Below are 18,707 nucleotides of genomic sequence, written 5' to 3'. Positions count from 1 at the left end.
TGGCTCACGAGCCCAGCCGCTCCGCGGCATGTGGGATATTCCCGGACCGGGGCACAAACCCGTGTCCCCTGCATCGGCAGGCGGACTCTCAACCACTGCGCCACCAGGGAAGCCCAATAGGATCTTCTTGATCAAGTGGCGTGGCTTTTTTAATAATATGAGTCCCCCGGCATCTCAGAATCTTGGCGGCACAAATAAAAAACAAATGAGCCTGAGAAAAAGAGATGCTTCCATGGATTTACATGGACATACATGATAAATACTACAGAGAAGAAATGGATGGGGATTTTAGGGGTTGGCGGTTGGGGATTGTAAATTTCCATAGGTTGGTTAGGCAAGGTGACAGGGAATGAGCTGTATGGCTATCTGGGGGGAGGTTTCTGGAGGCAGAACTAGTGCAAAAGCCCTGAGGTGGGAGTGTGCCCGGCAGGCTCTAGGAGTGGCAAGGAGGCAGGTGTGGCTGGGTGGAGTGAGCAGGACGTGAGATCAGAGGTAATGAAAGACTGGCATTTACTCCAAAGCAGGAGTAATCAAAGAGTTTTGAGCAGAGGCGGGTTAGGATCTGATTTGTGTTTGAAAGAATCCCTTTTGGTGTTCTATTCTGTAAAAGGGGCAGGAATGGAAACAGGGAAGGCAATTAGGAGGCCACTGAAATTGCAATAAACTGAGAAAAGCTGTTGGTGTAGCAGTGGAGATGGTCAGAATCTGGTTGTATAGGTGCCATGTTAGGATTTGAGGGGCCCAAAAAATAACACCCTCCTCCCTATCCAAGTTTGGAACTGAGGGTTGGATGCAGGAGTCAGGTTGATGGAGATCAAAGTAACTCTTACTAATAAAACTGGAGAATGTGGCTTCAGAGCTGAGGCCAGGTCAGCTCACTAATACTCTACCTCTGAACTAAACTCACTCCTTCACTGGCTGGGCTGACTACAGGCTACTCCCTGCACAGGGCAGAGAGCAGCCCAGAACAGACTCAGCTGGGAGAGTCCACAGAAAAGGAACTAGAGGGGTTTGGGCCATGGGTGCCTAGTTCTTCCCTAAAGATAATCTCAGAAAATCACTCTTTCGCCAGTGGGTGGAGAAAGAGGCAGGAGAATTACTTATGGAAGCTGTCCAAATATGAGAAGTGTGGAATAGGGGATAGGTGTTCCTCCCACCACCATCTTTTAACTATAATTCCATGCCAAAACAATCTTACACTCTTAAACTATGTGTGTGTGTGTGTGTGTGTGTGTGTGTAAATGTTCACATACAGTAAATAGTATGATGACCCCCCATTTTTCCCTTAACCAGCTAAAACAATCTTTTTTTTGTTTCTGTTAAATTTTTTTAAAAATAAATTTATTTTATTTATTTTTGGCTGTGTTGGGTCTTTGTTGCTGCACATGGGCTTTCTCTAGTTGCAGCGAGCCGGGGCTACTCTTCATTGCAGTGCACGGGCTTCTCATTGTGGTGGCTTCTCTTGTTGTGGAGCATGGGCTCTAGGTGTACGGGCTTCAGTAGTTGTGGCACACGGGCTCTAGAGCACAGGTTCAGTAGTTGTGGCTCACGGGCTTAGTTGTTCCACGGCATGTGGGATCTTCCCAGACCAGGGCTCAAACCCATGTCCCCTGCACTGGCAGGCAGATTCTTAACCACTGTGCCACCAGGGAAGTCCCTAAAACAATCTTTAAATCACACACACACAAACACACCCCAATTAACTCATGACAACACAACAAATATTTTTGGTTTTAGAATATTCTGGAAAAATTAAGTCTTTATGGAAGTTAGTACACATCAATAGTACAAGAATTGCTGATGACTTGGCTAAAATTCGATAAACCACCACAGAGATAATCAAAATATACAAAAGAAAAGTTGAAACTGTAAGTTCAGACAGTGGGTTTTAATTTAGTAAACTACTGTGTACTTAGGTGAAAACCAATTAACACTGGAATTGCATTACAAATTTGAAATTGTAATGAAGCAAATAGTTTTCATGATGGAACTGAAACACAAATATCAATAAAAACTAAAAAGTTCCCACTCCAATTAGGTTTCAAAATATTTGCTCTGCAGGTGGAACTCAGAGAAACAACAAAAACATTTAGAATTAACTCAGTAGCTGAATAGAAAACCTAATTTCATACAGTTAGCTGACAATTGTATAGTAGTTTGAAAAAAGCTCTTCTCCTTGTTTGATGTCCCTGAGTGCGACAAGAATGACACATCGAAGTGGACTGAAAACAAAAAGAAACACAGACAAAATTAGAAGTATTAACAGATACAAGCTCATGTTTTAATACAACCAATATGGATTTTAGAGAATTTTATTCAGATTCCTTACTGTCATCTTACTTTATGTATTTGATTTCCATGAGGAAATAGTTCTTATCACTGATGAAGGCATTTTAGAGTATGTTTATTTTGTATTATTTAAAAAGACCACAAGTCAATTGTTTATACAACTGACTACTTCTTTTGAAAATGTTGTTTCTATGTTCAAGCCCTCAAAACTGGTATCACAAAAAGCATTTTAAAATGACATTTATTATAATTTATTATAATTCAACACTTAAAAAAATTAATTTGTATCTTTGTATTCTGCAAAGCTGGAAACATTACTTTATAATTTATGGGAATTAAAAAAAATAGTTTTTATGGACACAAGACATAATGCACACCTTCAATGTTCCTACTCATTTAACTTTTCTTGTACTTGTTGAACAGTAATAATATTATGCCCCAGAGTATAAGGCTAAAAAAACCTCATTGTTAAATACACACACATAGACATGAAAGTTATCAAGGTTTAAGTACAGGGAATAGTCTAAGTTTTAAATATCATTCATCTTCAAAAGACAATTTAATAGGACCTGTACAAAATAAAGTTTGCTAGCAATTGGCAGCTCAGTGAAATGATATAAAGACAATATCTTCCTATAGCATTGTTAATAAAGAACTCTTAGCTCTACAGAATTACTTATATTTAAAAATTGTTACTTGAGTATTCTCGGTAGACTTTCCACTTAATGATTGATCAGAGAAGAAATGTTACAATAAAAATACAGGGACTTCCCTGGTGGCGCAGTGGTTAAGAATCTTCCTGCCAATGCAGGGGACATGGGTTCAACCCCTGGTCCAGGAAGATCCCACATGCTACGGAGCAACTAAGCCTGTGCACCACAACTACTGAGCCTGTGCTCTAGAGCCCGCGAGCTACAACTGCTGACCCTGCGTGCCAACACTACTGAAGCCTGTGTGCTCTAGGGCCCGCATGCCACAACCACTGAGCCCATGTGCTGCAACTACTGAAGCCCACACGCCTAGAGCCCATGCTCTGTAACGAGAAGCCACCGCAATGAGAAGCCCGCGCACTGCAACGAAGAGTAGCCCCCGCTCGCTGCAACTAGAGAAAGCCCATGCGCAACAATGAAGACCCAATGCTGCCCAAAATAAATAACATTATTTAAAAAAATACATATATTCTTATCACTTATATGTGGAATCTAAAAAATACAACAAACCAGTGAATATAACAAAAAAGAAGCAGACTTAGAGATATAGAGAACAAACTAGTGGTTACTAGGGTCAACATAGGGGTGGGGGAATGAGAGGTACAAAATGCTGGGTGTAAGGCCACAAGGGTGTACTTGTACAACATGGGGAATATAGCCAATATTTTATAATAACTGTACATGGAAAGTAACCTTTAACAATTGTATAAAAAATAAATAAATTATGGTAAAAACAAAAGCAGATTTAAAAATTCATATCTTCTGAATATTTCCCTTTTTTTGACTAAGTTTCTGAACCTAATAGTGAAGTAGGCAAAAGAAGTAATAGTCTAATTTGGTCCCTTTCTTCAACTGGGTGCTTCCATGTAAAATGGAGAACAGGATCCTTAAAATAAAGTAAAATTTATTTGAAGATTTTGTAGGTAGGAAAAACAAGAGTCACCTGAAACAAACTTTAAGGTTGATAACTTATAAAATACTACACAGAATAAAAGTGGGTAATAATAAGCAGAATAAGCTAAGTTAATGGAAAATTTTAAATTTCAGATAACCTACATTAACACACTAAAGTGTGATGCACATAAAAATCTGTTATAATTTTTCACTAAAAAACCCCAATCTCTATATAGTTTTTTCATAGAAAATATATATATTTTTAGGTACAGCATAAGACAGAAGATAGGAAAAGCTCTAACAGAAGACTAACCTTTGTTTGTCATAGCTGTACGCAATGTTTGGAAGATACTGCTTCAGTTCTATAGGGAAAACTGCAGGCACATCAAATTCCTGATAACAGACATTAGCTGCTCTGTCTAGGAACAAGTACAGAATTTTTTAGAAACAGAGACATTTTATAAGGTCATGAATTATGTACTGAATTATGGCACTTGATGTATGGTTTTCTAAATTTTCAGAAAACGTTCAAATTAATAATCACTATTATGTTCCAGGCACTGCTAGATTATATATCTATATACATATGTTTGGATGTTTTATTTACTTTTTGAAGATCAGGAAACAGGTTCAGAAAGGGTAAAGGTTAAGTAGAAGAATCAGGCTTCAAATTCATGTCTCCCTAACACCAAAGTCTATGTTAAATGTAGCCAGATGATCAAACTTGTAGGAAAGTTAAGTCCTAGAGAAGGTAGGTAACTCACAAACTTAGCAACAGAAAGAGGATACCAGTCTAGTGTCTAGTGAGTAATCTATAAGGCTATGTTGAGGCACTGACAAAATAATCTCTAAGTTAAGTATTAAAATAATAATGATCAAAAGGGCAGTTATCAATTGCCTATATTTACTGAAAAATCAGAATAAAAATAGTAAGTTTAAGAATTCCAGTTAATGTATATCATTATCTCCCCGAACTCTCTCTTTGATATCAGCTATTATAAAGTTAGAGTTTACTCAAGGGCTTACGATAGCTGAAATGTTAACTCAACTGCCTCTGGCACTCAGTCACATGGCAAAGGAGGAGCATTACCACTGCTGTATTTATATCTCACAGCCCCAAGGTGCCAACTTACCATTTGAACAATTGTTGATGTACTGTCCTACAGCCAGTGGATTATGAATTTCTGACGTTAGCCATGTACTATCACTCATTTTTAAAGGGCCAAGTTGATCCCTCCCATTGCAAGATCTGAAACAGGTGAAAGCATTAGCTAAGACATTGTTCCTCTGTATCTTAAAATTGAAAGTTAACCCTAGAATTGAACAGTGAAATTTTTCTTAAAAAACTTTTGTCTAATCAATAGGGCAGCCGCCTAAATGATTTTTCTTTAAAGTACAAACGCTAGTGGTCAGAGTCATTGTGGTGCGGTTCTACCTCCTATAATTAAATTTGAACATGGCACCAACTTACCTATACACGACTTTTGATATTCCTTTGTCATTTCCATCAATGAGTACCCCATCCAGGCATCTAAAAATAAACGGATTTCCAATGGACTGGAAAAAGATTGGCTCGTACTTTTGATATACTGTACCTAGTATACAAGACAAAGACATTATTATAGCAACCTATAAAAATCATAAACATCATGATAAGGACCTTTCTCTGGAACATAAACATAACATGGAAGAATTTGTTTTAATTTCTCTGCCTTTCTCTAAAGTTTCACCTCCCGTCTAGACCATCAGATTCTCTTTGGCTACCTTCCCTCATTAAAGAGTGGCCAATAGCAGAAGGAGCACAGCACCAACTTGTCCACACAGCCAAATAAAATATGACTATTTTGGTTAAAAAAATGTGAACACCACATTTTAGGTTCAGTTTTACAAAGCTGTGTTTTTGTTTTTATTTTTATTTTTTAAAGTAGAGTGTGATTTGTCATCTATTAAAGAGCCTTTTAAGAAAAGTATTTTTATTAATAATTAAATAATGTAGATATATACGGGAATAGATGAGTCTGACATTCAGGTTGTTTTTCCTTTCGTTGGCAATGAAGGAAAGGAGAAAATTAATACTTACAGGGTGCTTCCTATGTTCCAGGCATGTTAATCTATTTATTTTACTATTAATTTGTTTGTTGCTGGCTTGTCCTATTTAGTCTTTATGGACTTAGGATAGTTGTGTAGGAGGAAACTGAGACTCACAGAATTAAAAAATAGTAGAATGACTTTTTAAAAACATAGGTCTATCTGACAAACATTCACGCATACTTTCCACTACACCAAATAATATGTTTAACAAGTAACATTCTACTTAGCATGCTAGTCAATGATCTTTTGAAAAGAAGCTTCTTTACTTTTCAAGTTTAGAAATGGCAGGAAGATCTTTATTCAGTGATTTATAGGTTTAAATTTTATCTTTCATGTTTTAACCCATATCATTTTTTACCTTTAATTATTAATTAGCTAAGCCAAACTGCCTTATTCTCTAGTGATTTCTAAGTAATCAGTCTTATCAAAGTAGGCCACACTATAATCTCCTAAATTTAAACATTCATTAGAAAAATTTCCTTAAAAGAAAAATGCATTTATCCCAACAAATACTCCAGGATACTTTCTAATACATGAGATAATTTACAAACAGTTAATTTCCAAATCAGGGTTTAAAAATCTGTGGAAAAAAGAAAAATCTGTGGAAATCAGAGTTTCCAATACAACCCCTTACTCCAAGGATTACAGGGATAGGCACTTTGTTGAACTTATATTTTTTTATAAGAAACTCTTGGCCAAGTACTAATTATGTCATTACCAGGATACATAGATACAACCGCGCCTTTTGGTACTAATCCTTTGTTAACGAAGACACCTTTTCCAGCCGAAATCAATGTGCTAGGTGCTCGGGTGACACTGAAACCCAGTGTCTTATAAAGAATTTCTTCTGGTGTAAAGGTATTTTGCTGTTGATGTCTGTATTCAAGCTGTTTCACCCCTGGATGCTGAACTGACAGTAGGTCTTGATATTTTGATTTAACAGGTTCTGGAAACACAGTCAAGATATCTGATTGTTTATTGAAATCATTTACGAATAGAGCCTGGAAAACTTTCAGTAATGTTCCTAGGACCTCTTCATCTGAGATAACTTTGTCTTTGGATTCCTCTGGAACGTATCGGAGGGTCCTGAAAATGGGAAAAGTTTCTATTCACTACCCTTAACTGATAAAAGCCAGACTGTCTTGATGTCTTCTGGGTTACTGGCCTGTATGAAGATTATTCTCATGTGTTTGAAGGGCATAAAACTAAGAAGTTCAGAAAAGAGTTTTTTAGGTTTAGTTCTAGTTACCTGACTCCCAACAATACCTACACAAGTCAACAACAGCTAATGCTTATGAAAGGCCCATTACATACCAAATTCTGTTGGGTCCTTACATTCATTACGCCATTTTTGCAGACAAGGAAACTCAAGCTTGAAGATGTTAGGGAACTTGCCCATGGTCCGAAAGCGGGTAAATGGGAGAGCCAGAAGCGGAAACAGGGCTAGTTTCCCACTACACCCAAAGCCATTATGTGAATGTTATTACATAATGAGAATCCTCATATTGCAATGGCTCTTTTCACACGCGTGTAGTTTCAAAGACAAATTTAAGTTAACATTATATATTTTGTCACATTCTCTCCCAGGAGTAATTACTTTTTATTTTTAATTTAATTTTATGTATAGGTTATTATCTATTTTATACATACTAGTGTGTATATGTCAATCCCAATCTCCCATTTCATCACACCACCACAGTAATTACTTCTTTAAAGATCACTTTTTATTTCCGTAAATAGTTTTTAAGTATTATTTTTACTTCTTGGTTTACTTGAACCAATTTCCACCTCACAATTCTAGTAATGATGCAGCTGAATTCACGTTTCCGTAGTATGAAACTCTGGGAAAGCTCTCTGGTTATTAACCAGCCTTCAGCGGAGCTCGTTTGCCTATTTAAGTGAGCATTACGTTGACTTCTTTGCCTGTTTAAGTGAGCATTACGTTGACTTCTTCCAGACCACAAGCAGGCCACTTACTAAAGCCGGCAATAACAATGATCCTACGGCCACCCACTCAGCTAGATCCCCTTCTTAAAGCGCTGAATCCGTATTCTAAATCCAATATTCCGACATGCTTTTATTGGCTTTTTGCTCGTTTTTATTCATCAGCTACTCCAAGCTGTTATCCTCACAGCCGAGCTGCGCTGTTTTCTCCATACCAACTACGGAGCTGTGACCATACCAACTACGGAGTTAGGAGCTTTTCTAAGGAACTTCAAGCTCCTAACTGCCTTGGCGGAGAGAAGGCCACGCACCCTCACGTTGTACAAGTTTTTTTCTTTTCCAAAAGTTCCCATTTTTCCCCCAAGCCCAGGAACCCCAGCCCCTGCAGAAGCAAAAGCGAGAACTCGAGCCAAAGCCCGCGGGCGATCAGGTCCTAGCGGACCTCGCCGCGCCGGGGACGACGGGAAATAGGCCTTAGGCCCCGCCCACCTAAAAGCCCCGCGCCCTCTTCAGGCCCCCAGCCCAACTCGGACTCCATCAGCCTCCGCCTCGCCCACCTCGGGCGCTGCCCACCTCGGGCCCCGCCCACTCAGGTCCTGGGTCGTCTTAGGCTCCGCCTGCTTGAGGCTTCGCCCTCCGGAAGCTCCGCCCACCTCGGCCCTCTAACCTAAGTCCCAGCGGTCTAGATGGCGTCGCTGGGTTAGAGGCAAACGGCCCTGGTCGAGCCGCCCAGCTCTCTCACCTCGGGTTGTGGCTTAGGTTCAGCGCGATCCAGGGTACGAAGCGGTATTTGTAACGACGCCATCGCTGCCAGAGGCCGCGCAGCAGGCGGCCCGGCATGGCTGTCCTGTGGTGCCGTGAAGAGGACGGCACTGGGGAGGCGGGTTTTCTCGGGCCCGCCCCGACCCGAGGAGGAGCAGACGCTGCGCCGTCCCTCCCCTTCGCGGTCTCAGCACTCAGTGCCGCGCTCGGCGGCCCCGGTACCTCCTGGTCTGCTATCGCCGTGTCTCCGTGCCTCTGCTTTATTGACCCCCAGCTCGCTGAAACAGAGGTGCGTAGAGCTGTAGGAGGGCTCCTTGTTCCCTTTTCCTTTCTCCATTCGCTCGTGTATTTTCACACACAACGCGTTCACATTTAGGAGAGGATTAATTAGACCACGCTTAGTTGCAGGAGGGGTAAACTACTAGAATAACTCAGCCATCTTCACATCAGGTGTTTATTAAAAAATAAATGTGTTGATGCCGCTTCCTCAGTCTGGAAAGTCAGCTTTCCTGTTCTTTGCCTGTGAGGGTAAATCCTAACCTAAACGTCTAAATTGAACTAGTCAGATCTAGTGAAAATTCAGGCAAATTCAAGTAGCCTTAGGACTAATTTGTTGTATTCCAAAAAAGGAATAAAAAGAAAAAATATCTGTCAAAGTTTCTATTTCACTCTACTATATAGGATAGTTGGCAAACTCTAGAGGCTGTGCTGTCAGGTGTTGTGTTTGGTAAATTGACATCCTCCAGGTTTACCTGATTTGCTAAATGGGAGCAATTCAGTTCCAGGATGTGCAACAAATGGCATTCAAAGAGTAACTTTAAGGTCTCCAAACTTAAAAGGAACTAGTTGACTTCTTACCTATAGTAATATACTTATCTTTAAAAACAAAAAAGTAGTTTTTGTATATATTTCCAGTGCTTTTAAAATTTTTACCACATAGTTTAATCATCTACAATGTACCCCGGGTACAAAGGACCGTTTTGCCCAGACCTTACTTATTTACTTATTTCTTTACGTTTTTGAGGTATAATTGACATATAACATAATATTAGTTTCAAGTGTGCAACATAATGATGCGATATTTGTATATATTGCAAAATGATCACAATAATCTAGTTAACATCTGTCACCATATATAGAAAATTTTCTTCTTGTCATGAGGACTTTTAAGATGTACTCTCTTAGTGACTTTCAAATGTACAATACAATTTTGTTAACTATAGTTACCATGCTGTACATTACATCCCCATGACTTACTATTTTATAAAAGGAAGTTTGTACCTTTTGACCCCCTTCATGCATTTCCTCCACCCCCCAACTCCTGGCAGCCACCAGTCTGTTCTCTGTTTCTATGAACTTGTTTTGGTTTTTTTTTGATTCCACATGTAAGTGAGATTATACGCTATTTGTCTGTCTTTGTCTTATTTCACTTAATAATGCCCTCAGGGTCCATCCATGTTGTTGCAAATAGCAAGATAACGTGTTTTTTTATGGCTGAGTAGTATTGATTGTATATATATATACTGCATCTTCTTTATCCATTCATTTATTGATGGGCACTTAGGTTGTTTCCATGTCTTGGCTATTGTAAATAAGGCTGCAATGAACGTGAGGGTGCAGATAATCTTTTCAAGACAGTGATTTGGTTTCCTTCAGATACATAACCAGAAGTAGAATTGCTGGATCATATGGTAGTTCTATTTTTAATTTTTTGAGGAACCTTCATACTGTTTTCCATAGTGACTGCACGAATTTACAGTCCCCACAAATGGTGTACAAGGGTTCCCTTTTCTCTACATCCTCACCAACACTTGTTTTTTGTTGTCTTTTTGATAATAGCGATTCTGACAGGTGTGAGGTGATATCTATTGTGGTTTTAATTTGCATTTCCCTGGTGATTAGTGATGTTGAGCATCTTTGCATGTACCTGTTGGCTATTTAGATATCTTCTTTGGAAAACTATCTGTTCAGATCTTGAGGCCATTTTAAAAATCAGGTTGTTTTTCTGCTGTTGATAAGTATGAGTTCTTTATATATTTTGGACGTTAACCCCTTTTCTTCCATTCAGCAGCTTACCTTTTCATTTTGTTGATGGTTTCCTTTGCTGTACAGAAGCTTTTTAGTTTGATGTAGTCCCACTTATTTATTTTTGCTTTTGTTGCGTTTGCTTTTGGTGTCAGATCCAAAAAATCACTGGCAAGAATGATGTTAAGGAGCTTACTGCCTATATTTTCTTTGAGGAGTTTTATGGTTTCAGGTCTTACATTCAAGTGTTTAACCTATTTTGAGTTAATTTTTGTGTATGGTGTAAGATAGTAGTCCAGTGTCATTCTTTTGCATGTTGGCTGTCCAGTTATCCCAGCAACATTTATTGAAGAGACTGTCCTTTCTCCATTGTATATTCTTCTTTCCTTTCTTGTAAATTAATTGTTGTAAATTTATTTATATGCATGGGTTTATTTCTGGGCTCTCTATTCTGTTTTATTGATCTGTGTGTCTGTTTTTATGACAATACCATTCTGTTTTGATTACTATAGCTTTGTAATATAGTTTGATATCAGGGAGTATTTGGCCTCCTGCTATGCTCTTCTTTCTCAATACTTTTGGCTATTTGGAATCTTTTGTGGTTCCATACAAATTTTAGAATTGTTTGTTTTATTTCTGTGAAAAATGCCATTGGGATTTTGATAGGGATTGCATTGAATCTTTAGATTGCTTTGGGTCATATGGACATTTTAACAATATTAATTCTTCTAATCAATGATAATTTAATATCTTTCCATCTATGTTATCTTCAGTTTATTTCATTAATGTCTTATAGTTTTCACTGGACAGGTCTTTCACCTCTTTGGTTATATTTATTCCTAGGTATTTTATTCTTTTTGATGCAATTGTAAATGGGGTTGTTTTCTTAATTTTTCTTCCTGCTAGTTCTTTATTAGTGTATCGAAATGCAACAGATTTTTCCATGTTGAAATTGTACCCCACAAGTTTACTGAATTTGTTTAGTAGTTTAACAGTTTTTTAGTGGAGTCTTTAGGGTTTCCTATATATAATATCATGTCATCTGCGAATAGTGACAGTTTTACTTCTTCCTTTCTAATTTGGCTGTCTTTTATTTCTTTTCCTTGCCTAATTGCTCTGGTTTGGACTTCCAATACTATGTTCAGTTTAAATTTATGGTGTTAAAATTACCTGTTGGTTATCTAAGTAATTCATGAAAACAGCATTCTCCTTTTAACAAATAGAAACATGGTAGATAAGGCTAAATAGTCTCCTATAACCACACCCTGTAACCTGTGCTTCCAACAATCCTGGTCCTTAACACTCTCCTCAGAGGTTATCAGGCTGATGTGTTTTCTGCCAATCTTATTTCTGTGTATGTACCTCTCTGTGTATGTTCCTGTAGAAAATCATAGAATTGTGTGTGAGTGTGTTTTGTATATTCAACTTTTATTTATTAAAGATATATTTTGGAATCTCCCCTTATTATTTTGTATGAATATACTTCATTCTTCTATTTCTGAGGTTTCACCTTTGAGTTTAATATTTACTGTAATTTTCTGGTAGGTATAATTTATAGAGTTTAAAAAGTTCTCTTCTATTTTTGATTTGTCAGGAATTTTTGTCTTAAGTTTTAAATGAATGATGAATATCAAATGCTTTTCTTTGCTATTTATTGAGGTGATCACATGACTTTTCTCTGTTTTCCTATTAATAGAGTGAATTATAATGACACACTATCAAATGTTGCACCATCCTTGGATTCCTGAGATAACCCTACTCAATTGTGAGTAACACTTTGGTCATACCCTATCGGTTTTTATATGCTTTTGTTGTCATACCATGTTTATTTTGAAGTATTTTAAAATTTTTGGTTTCATGGCTTGTTTGTAGTTTTATTTCAAGTTTCGGTATTAGACTTATGCTGACCTCCTAAAATGAGTTAAGAAGTGTTTCTTCTACTTTCTAAAAAAAATTTTTTTAATATAAGATTGGTGTTATTTCTTTATTAAATATTGATAGAATTCTCTGGTGAAACTGTGGGTTTCTAGTTTTCTTTGATAATGAATTCAATTTCTTTTAAAGATGTAGGGTTATTCAGAATTTGTTTCATCTTGTTTCAAGTTTAGTCATGGAATTTTGTTCATCTAAGTTGTCAAATTTGGTAGCATAAAATTGTTCATAAATATAATCTTACTGTCCTTTTAATGTCTATATGATCTGTAGTGATAATTCATTCCTGATTTTGGTGATATGTTTTCTTTTTTCTTTTATCATTGTAACTGGAAGTTTGTGGATCTTTTCAAAGAAACAGCTTTTGACTTTATTAATTTTCTCTGTTGTTTGTCTATTTTCTATTTTGGCCGTTTCTCTTTGTTATTATTTTATATGTCCTACTTACTTTGGGTTTATTTTGCCCTTTTTCTAGCTTCTTAAAGTAGAACCTTAACATCACTGATATTAATCGAGTTTAATATTTACTGTAATTCTCTTCTTTTCTAATATATGTATTTAAAGTTAAAAATTTCCTTCCAAGCATTATGTTTGCTGAATCCTGGGAATTTTGATATATTGTATTTTCATTAGCATTCAGTATAAAATATTTTTTAAATTTCCTTGTGATTTATTTTTTGATCTATGAATTATTTAGAAGTGTTTTTTATTTTATTATTTTTTTAATAACTATATTTTATTATTTATTTATTTATTTTTGGCTACGTTGGGTCTTCATTGCTGTGCTCAGGCTTTCTCTAGTTGTGGTGAGTGGGGGCTACTCTTCGTAGTGGTGCGCAGGCTTCTCATTGTGGTGGCTTCTCATGTTGCAGAGCATGGGTTCTAGGTGCACGGTCTTCAATAGTTGTGGCACACGGCCTCAGTAGTTGTGGCTCGGCTCTAGAGCACAGGCTCAGTAGTTGTGGTGCACAGGCTTAGTTGCTCTGCAGCATGTGGGATCTTCCTGAACCAGGGCTCGAGCCCATGTCCCCTGCATTGGCAGGCGGATTCTTTTTTTTTTTTTAACATCTTTATTGGGGTATAATTACTTTACAATGGTATGTTAGTTTCTGCTGTATAACAAAGTGAATCAGCTATACATATACATACATCCCCATATCCCCTCCCTCTTCCGTCTCCCTCCCACCCTCCCTGTCGCACCCCTCTAGGTGGACACAAAGCACCGAGCTGATCTCCCTGTGCTATGCGGCTGCTTCCCCCTAGCTATCTATTTTATATTTGGTAGTGTATATATGTCCATGCCACTCTCTCACTTCATCCCAGGTTACCCTTCCCCCTCCCCGTATCCTCAAGTCCATTCTCTATGTCTCCGTCTTTATTCCTGTTGGCAGGCGGATTCTTAACCACTGCACCACCAGGGAAGTCCCTAGAAGTGTTTTTAATTTCCAAATATTTTGGGTTTTCCTAGATATCTTGTTGTAATTGGTTCTTAATTCTGTTGTGGTCAGAGAACAAGTATGTTTTCAGTTCTTTTAAATTTATTGACTTGTTTTATGTCCCAGGATATGCTCTCTCTCGATGAACATACCAAATGCAGTTGAAAAGAGTGTATATTTTGTAGTTATTTTGCCTTTAATGATTTACATAAAATTTTAAATACAAATAAATGAGAAACAACAGACAGGCAGACAATTTTCTAATATATAATATACAACAAGCAAAAGGTTAGCATTGGTAGGCATAGAGATGTGCTGCTGTCCAAAATTGCCCTCTTTGCTGATTCTTTACCCCTACTTCCTATTGTTTCCAGTCTCTTGAAATACTCTACCCAACTAAAGATATGTGTGCTGTATTTTTTCATTTAAAGGCCATTTATGCTATTAATCACAAAAATGCCATGTAGGATAGATAAACTTTATTATTAATATCCTTAAAATCCACAAATAGTGTCCCTAAATGGATTGTAACTTCCAGAGTTCAAAATGAGATTTCAACAAATAATTTAATGAACACCTACTGCATCCCAGGCTCTAGTGTAGGAGACAGATATTAAACACATAAATAATATCAGATAGCGATTAGTGCCCTGAAGAAAATGAGGTAGGGTACTGAGAAGGGAGTGGGGTGGATAATTTTGTGTGTGTCTTCTGTTTCCTCCTGGGACTTCACCCTCTTAAGGGTCACTTGGGGTGGGAATAGGGGTAGCAGCATTAGATAGGGTGGCGCCATGTGTGACTGAGACCTAAATGACAAGGAGGCACCAAACTTGGGAAGATCTATGGGGAGAGTCTCTGGATAGGAAATGCAAAGGCACTGAGGTGGGGAAGAGCTTGATATATTCAAGCAAGGAAAAGAGGGCCACGTGGCTGGAACATGGTAGTAAAGGAGAGGGGAAAGGTGATGTCAGGGAAGTGGCCAAATCATGGAGGGCCTTGCAGATTTGGATGAGTATTTAGCATTCTTAGTGTGCGTGGGAAGTCATTGGAGGGTTATGAGCAGAGAAGTAACATGATTTGATTATTGTTTTTAAAAGATCACTTTGAGTATTTTATGGACAATTAGATGGGCAGTTACCACACAAGGAAGGTTAATTAGGAGGCTAGTACAGTAGTTTAGGTGACAGATAATGATAGCTTGGACTAGAGTGGTAGCTGTGGAGATGGAGAGAGTGGGTGGATTAGGATTATATTTTGGAGGAGCTGGCCAGACTTGATGATAGATTGGATGTGGGAGGGTGAAGTTTTAAAATACCTGTGAGAAATGACAAGTAACTAGTTGAATATCCGTATCTGGAGCTTTGAAATGAAGCCATAGCTGGAGATAAAATTCAGAGTCTTCAGCCAGAGGACATGAAGAAAAAGGAGATGGCAAAAACGTAGATGGATCAGTGCCCATGAGTTTTACAAGATGCAGGCCCATGATGACTTGATTAAAAGCAGTTTTGGTGAAAAGTTTGAGTGTGTTGGGGAGAAAATATGAGGTGAGGAAGGAGAAACAAATGTACACAACTCTTTTAGTAAGTTTTACTGAAAGAGAGGCAGAGAAATAGGGCCAAAGGTGAAGGGAAATTTTGTAAGATGAAAGATCCTATAGCATATTTGTGTGCTGGTGAGAATGATCCAACAGAAAGAAAGAAATTTATATAGATGTATGAGTGATTTCCCGAATAAAGTTTTTGAAAAGGTGGGAGTGGATTTAGAGCATAAGTGGAGAGGTTGTCCTCTGACAGGAGCAGGGATACATCTTCAACTGTAGTAAGAGGGAAGGCGGAGAATGTGCACTCAGTGGATACTAGGGGATTTGGTTGGAGAAAGTTGAGGGCTAAATCTGATGGCTTCTAGTTTCTCACTGACCTATGAGGCAAGATCTTCAACTGAGAATAGTTATAGGGGAATATTGGAGGTTTGAGATGAGAAGGTAAGATTTAAAATAGCCCAGAATTGGAAAGCCAGTCTTGTAGGGAAATGCAGGAGGGAACTGCTGAACTACTTTGAGTGAACCCACCAATGTTTATCTGCTCCTGGGCAAGCAAGGAAGGGTCCTCTTCCCACCCTTAGAGGAGGGCGTTAAGGTTTTTTCTCTGTGGAAAGTGATGAAAAGACTGAGTTTATGTTGACAAACGAGCAGATATTCAAACATTTTATGAATTCTTGGCAGTATTTATCTGCTTAATATTCTTTATGGGCAAGATCAGTAAATAACTAAGAGCTTTGACTTCGTTCAAGAAAGAACTGTTTTTCAAACTATAAACTGGAGGACAGGCTTACTTTGCATGAATCATGATTTCACAGTTCTCTGCTGTAAGAGAGTGGATGTTTAAAGTTAGTGGGTATTCTGGAGGCTATTTGAATAGGTACATCATCTAATGTGGGTAACATAACTGGCAAATGTTTATTCATTGATAACTGTGTGCCTAGGTACAGCTTCAAAAGATTATGGTGTAGTTGGAAAAACATATAATTTAGAAAAAATTAAATATTACTATAGAATTTGAATATGAGTTACTGAAGTAAGGAGTGCCTCAAAGAGAAATAGGTAGAAGAGAGGTGGAAAGGAAGGGATAGCATAAACCAGCAGTTCTCAAAGTGTAGCCTAAGGATGCTGGGGGTCCCTACAATCTTTTTAGAGATTGGCAAGGTCAAAGCTATTTTCATAACAGTACTAAAAGATTATTTGCCTTTATTTCCATTCTCTCACAAGGGTACAGTGGCATTTTCTAGGGGTTACATGATATGTGGTAAGACAGATTGAATGCAGAAGCATATATGAGAATCTGGCTGTCTCTTATTAAGCCAGAAATAAAATAGATTTGCAAAAATATTAAAATGCCATTCTTTTCACTATTTGGGGGGGTTAGCTATTTTTCATAAAGATAAGTTACCTATATTAACATGTAATAGATTTTTAAATTGTTATTTTTAATGAGTTAATAAGTAAATATTTAAAAATTTATCAGTTTTAATATGATACAATAAATATCAATAGATATAACCCACATAAACAAAAGCTCCTTGGGGATTCTCGTAATTTTTAAAGGTATAATGGGGTCTGAAGACAAAAATGTTTGAGAATTGAGTGTTAGAGCCACGTATATACTGTGATGCAAAATTTTGAGAAGGAAAGTTTGTGACAAGGCATTTCATTAACTTTGGATATTGAAGTTAATGTCAATTCTATGAATTACAGTAGTATATTGCCTATTGATAAAATTAGACGCAACGTATTTCAAAGTTATTTTGTGCTTTAGGGTCTAAAATACTGCATGAGGGACTTCCCTGGTGGTGCAGTGGTTAAGAATCTGCCTGCCAAATTCAGGGGACACGGGTTCGAGACCTGGTCTGGGAAGATCCCACGTGCTGCGGAGCAACTAAGGCCGTGCACCACAACTACTGAGCTTGCCATCTAGAGCCCGCGAGCCACAACTACTGAGCCTGCGCGCCTAGAGCCCGTGCTCCGCAACAAGAGAAGCCACCACAATGAGAAGCCCGTGCACTGCAACAAGAGTAGCCCCCACTCGCCGCAACTAGAGAAAGCCCGCGCACAGCAACGAAGACCCAACGCAGACAAAAATAAATAAATAAATAAATAAATTTATAAAATACTGCATGAAATACAGGGGGAGATACCATGATCTCAAAGGTGGTTTTCCCAGGGCGAGACTTATCCATTGTACTCCGGATATGTTGACTCCTGCGATTTCCCCAAATATGGAAAACTCGACTGCATAATTTGTGGTAGTGGGGGACTGTGTTCATGCTCTCCGCTGAAAAAAAAAAAAAAAGTAAAAGTAAAAGAAAATAACATACTGCCTAAAAAGGAGAAGAAAAAAATTGTCTCTGCTAGTCTGAATTAGCAAAACTCACCTCTGCCTCCAGCCACTTTACTGCCATCTAGTGGAAAATGATTATAATAAACATACAAATATTTAGGAATGATGCCCCAGAGAGCTGTGTATTAGTACACAGTTCGTTATGGCAGTTTTGAATATATCAACTGGAAGATTCTATGGCATTGGCTCTCAGCTGCTTCTCAGACCACAGTATAAGACCAAAACGTTTGAGAACCATTGGCATGAGCAAAACTGCAGAGGTGGGAATGAATACTGTGGGTTCAGAGAACAAGAGTGTAACAATCTGAGTAGAGCAAAAATTTGCATTAGGAATAGTAGGAAATAAAATTTTTAGGCAGAGTAAGATCAGACCATTAGGAAATCTTGAGGTAAGCGGTAGGTAGTCATTGAAGGTTCTTAAGCAGAGCACTAGCATGTAGGGATAGTTTGGGAAGCTCAAGACGAACAGTGGTTGGCAAGATGGATGGGTGAATGGCTGGATGGGTGGGTGGGTGGCAATTCAAGAGCAAGGTGGTCTTGAGAACAGGAAACCAGGAAAAAGGCATCAGGTGTCTTTTTAGAGCCTCTCCTTGGTTGTAACTGTTACTCTTCTCTGAAGGGGATAGGAGAATAAGAATGTCCTGTTCTTATTCTTAAACTGAGTCTAAGTTTTTGATTGGAACAATGGAGTTATCAGTGAATTGCCTTAGTTTTTTCAGTTTTCTAAGAGG

At 38.1% G+C, this 18,707-nt stretch overlaps 1 protein-coding gene and 1 long non-coding RNA gene across 2 annotated transcripts in view; one reads left to right on the top strand and one right to left on the bottom strand.

Annotated features, from left to right (window-relative positions):
* Positions 1-1,578: 1,578 nt before the first annotated feature.
* SETD9 (SET domain containing 9) lies at positions 1,579-8,962 on the bottom strand. Its single transcript, XM_079916398.1, has 6 exons — positions 8,671-8,962; positions 6,703-7,070; positions 5,365-5,488; positions 5,027-5,142; positions 4,207-4,312; positions 1,579-2,222 (listed from the first exon to the last, which is right to left on the bottom strand). The coding sequence occupies exons 1-6, from the start codon at positions 8,766-8,768 to the stop codon at positions 2,135-2,137; spliced, it is 900 nt and encodes a 299-aa protein (XP_079772524.1). The 5' UTR covers positions 8,769-8,962; the 3' UTR covers positions 1,579-2,134.
* Positions 8,840-18,707, top strand: part of LOC307183631 — a 22,451-nt gene continuing 12,583 nt past the window's right edge. Inside the window, exons 1-2 of the long non-coding RNA XR_013827543.1 lie at positions 8,840-8,979; positions 12,412-12,480. This is a non-coding gene — a long non-coding RNA (uncharacterized lncRNA). The remainder of the gene's footprint in view (positions 8,980-12,411; positions 12,481-18,707) is intronic.

This window comes from Stenella coeruleoalba (assembly GCF_951394435.1).
Source record: "Stenella coeruleoalba genome assembly, chromosome: 3".
Lineage (NCBI taxonomy): Eukaryota > Metazoa > Chordata > Mammalia > Artiodactyla > Delphinidae > Stenella > Stenella coeruleoalba.
This window is presented reverse-complemented; position numbering and strand designations above follow the sequence as displayed.

Excerpts from the sequence above, each read along its gene's own strand:
- SETD9 (XM_079916398.1), bottom strand. The coding sequence starts at position 8,768 with ATGCCGGGCCGCCTGCTGCGCGGCCTCTGGCAGCGATGGCGTCGTTAC. Across the intron at positions 7,071-8,670 it reads AACCTAAGCCACAACCCGAG|GACCCTCCGATACGTTCCAG; the intron begins GTGAGAGAGCTG and ends TCCCATTTTCAG. Across the intron at positions 4,313-5,026 it reads CATCAACAATTGTTCAAATG|ACAGAGCAGCTAATGTCTGT; the intron begins GTAAGTTGGCAC and ends ACTTGTTCCTAG.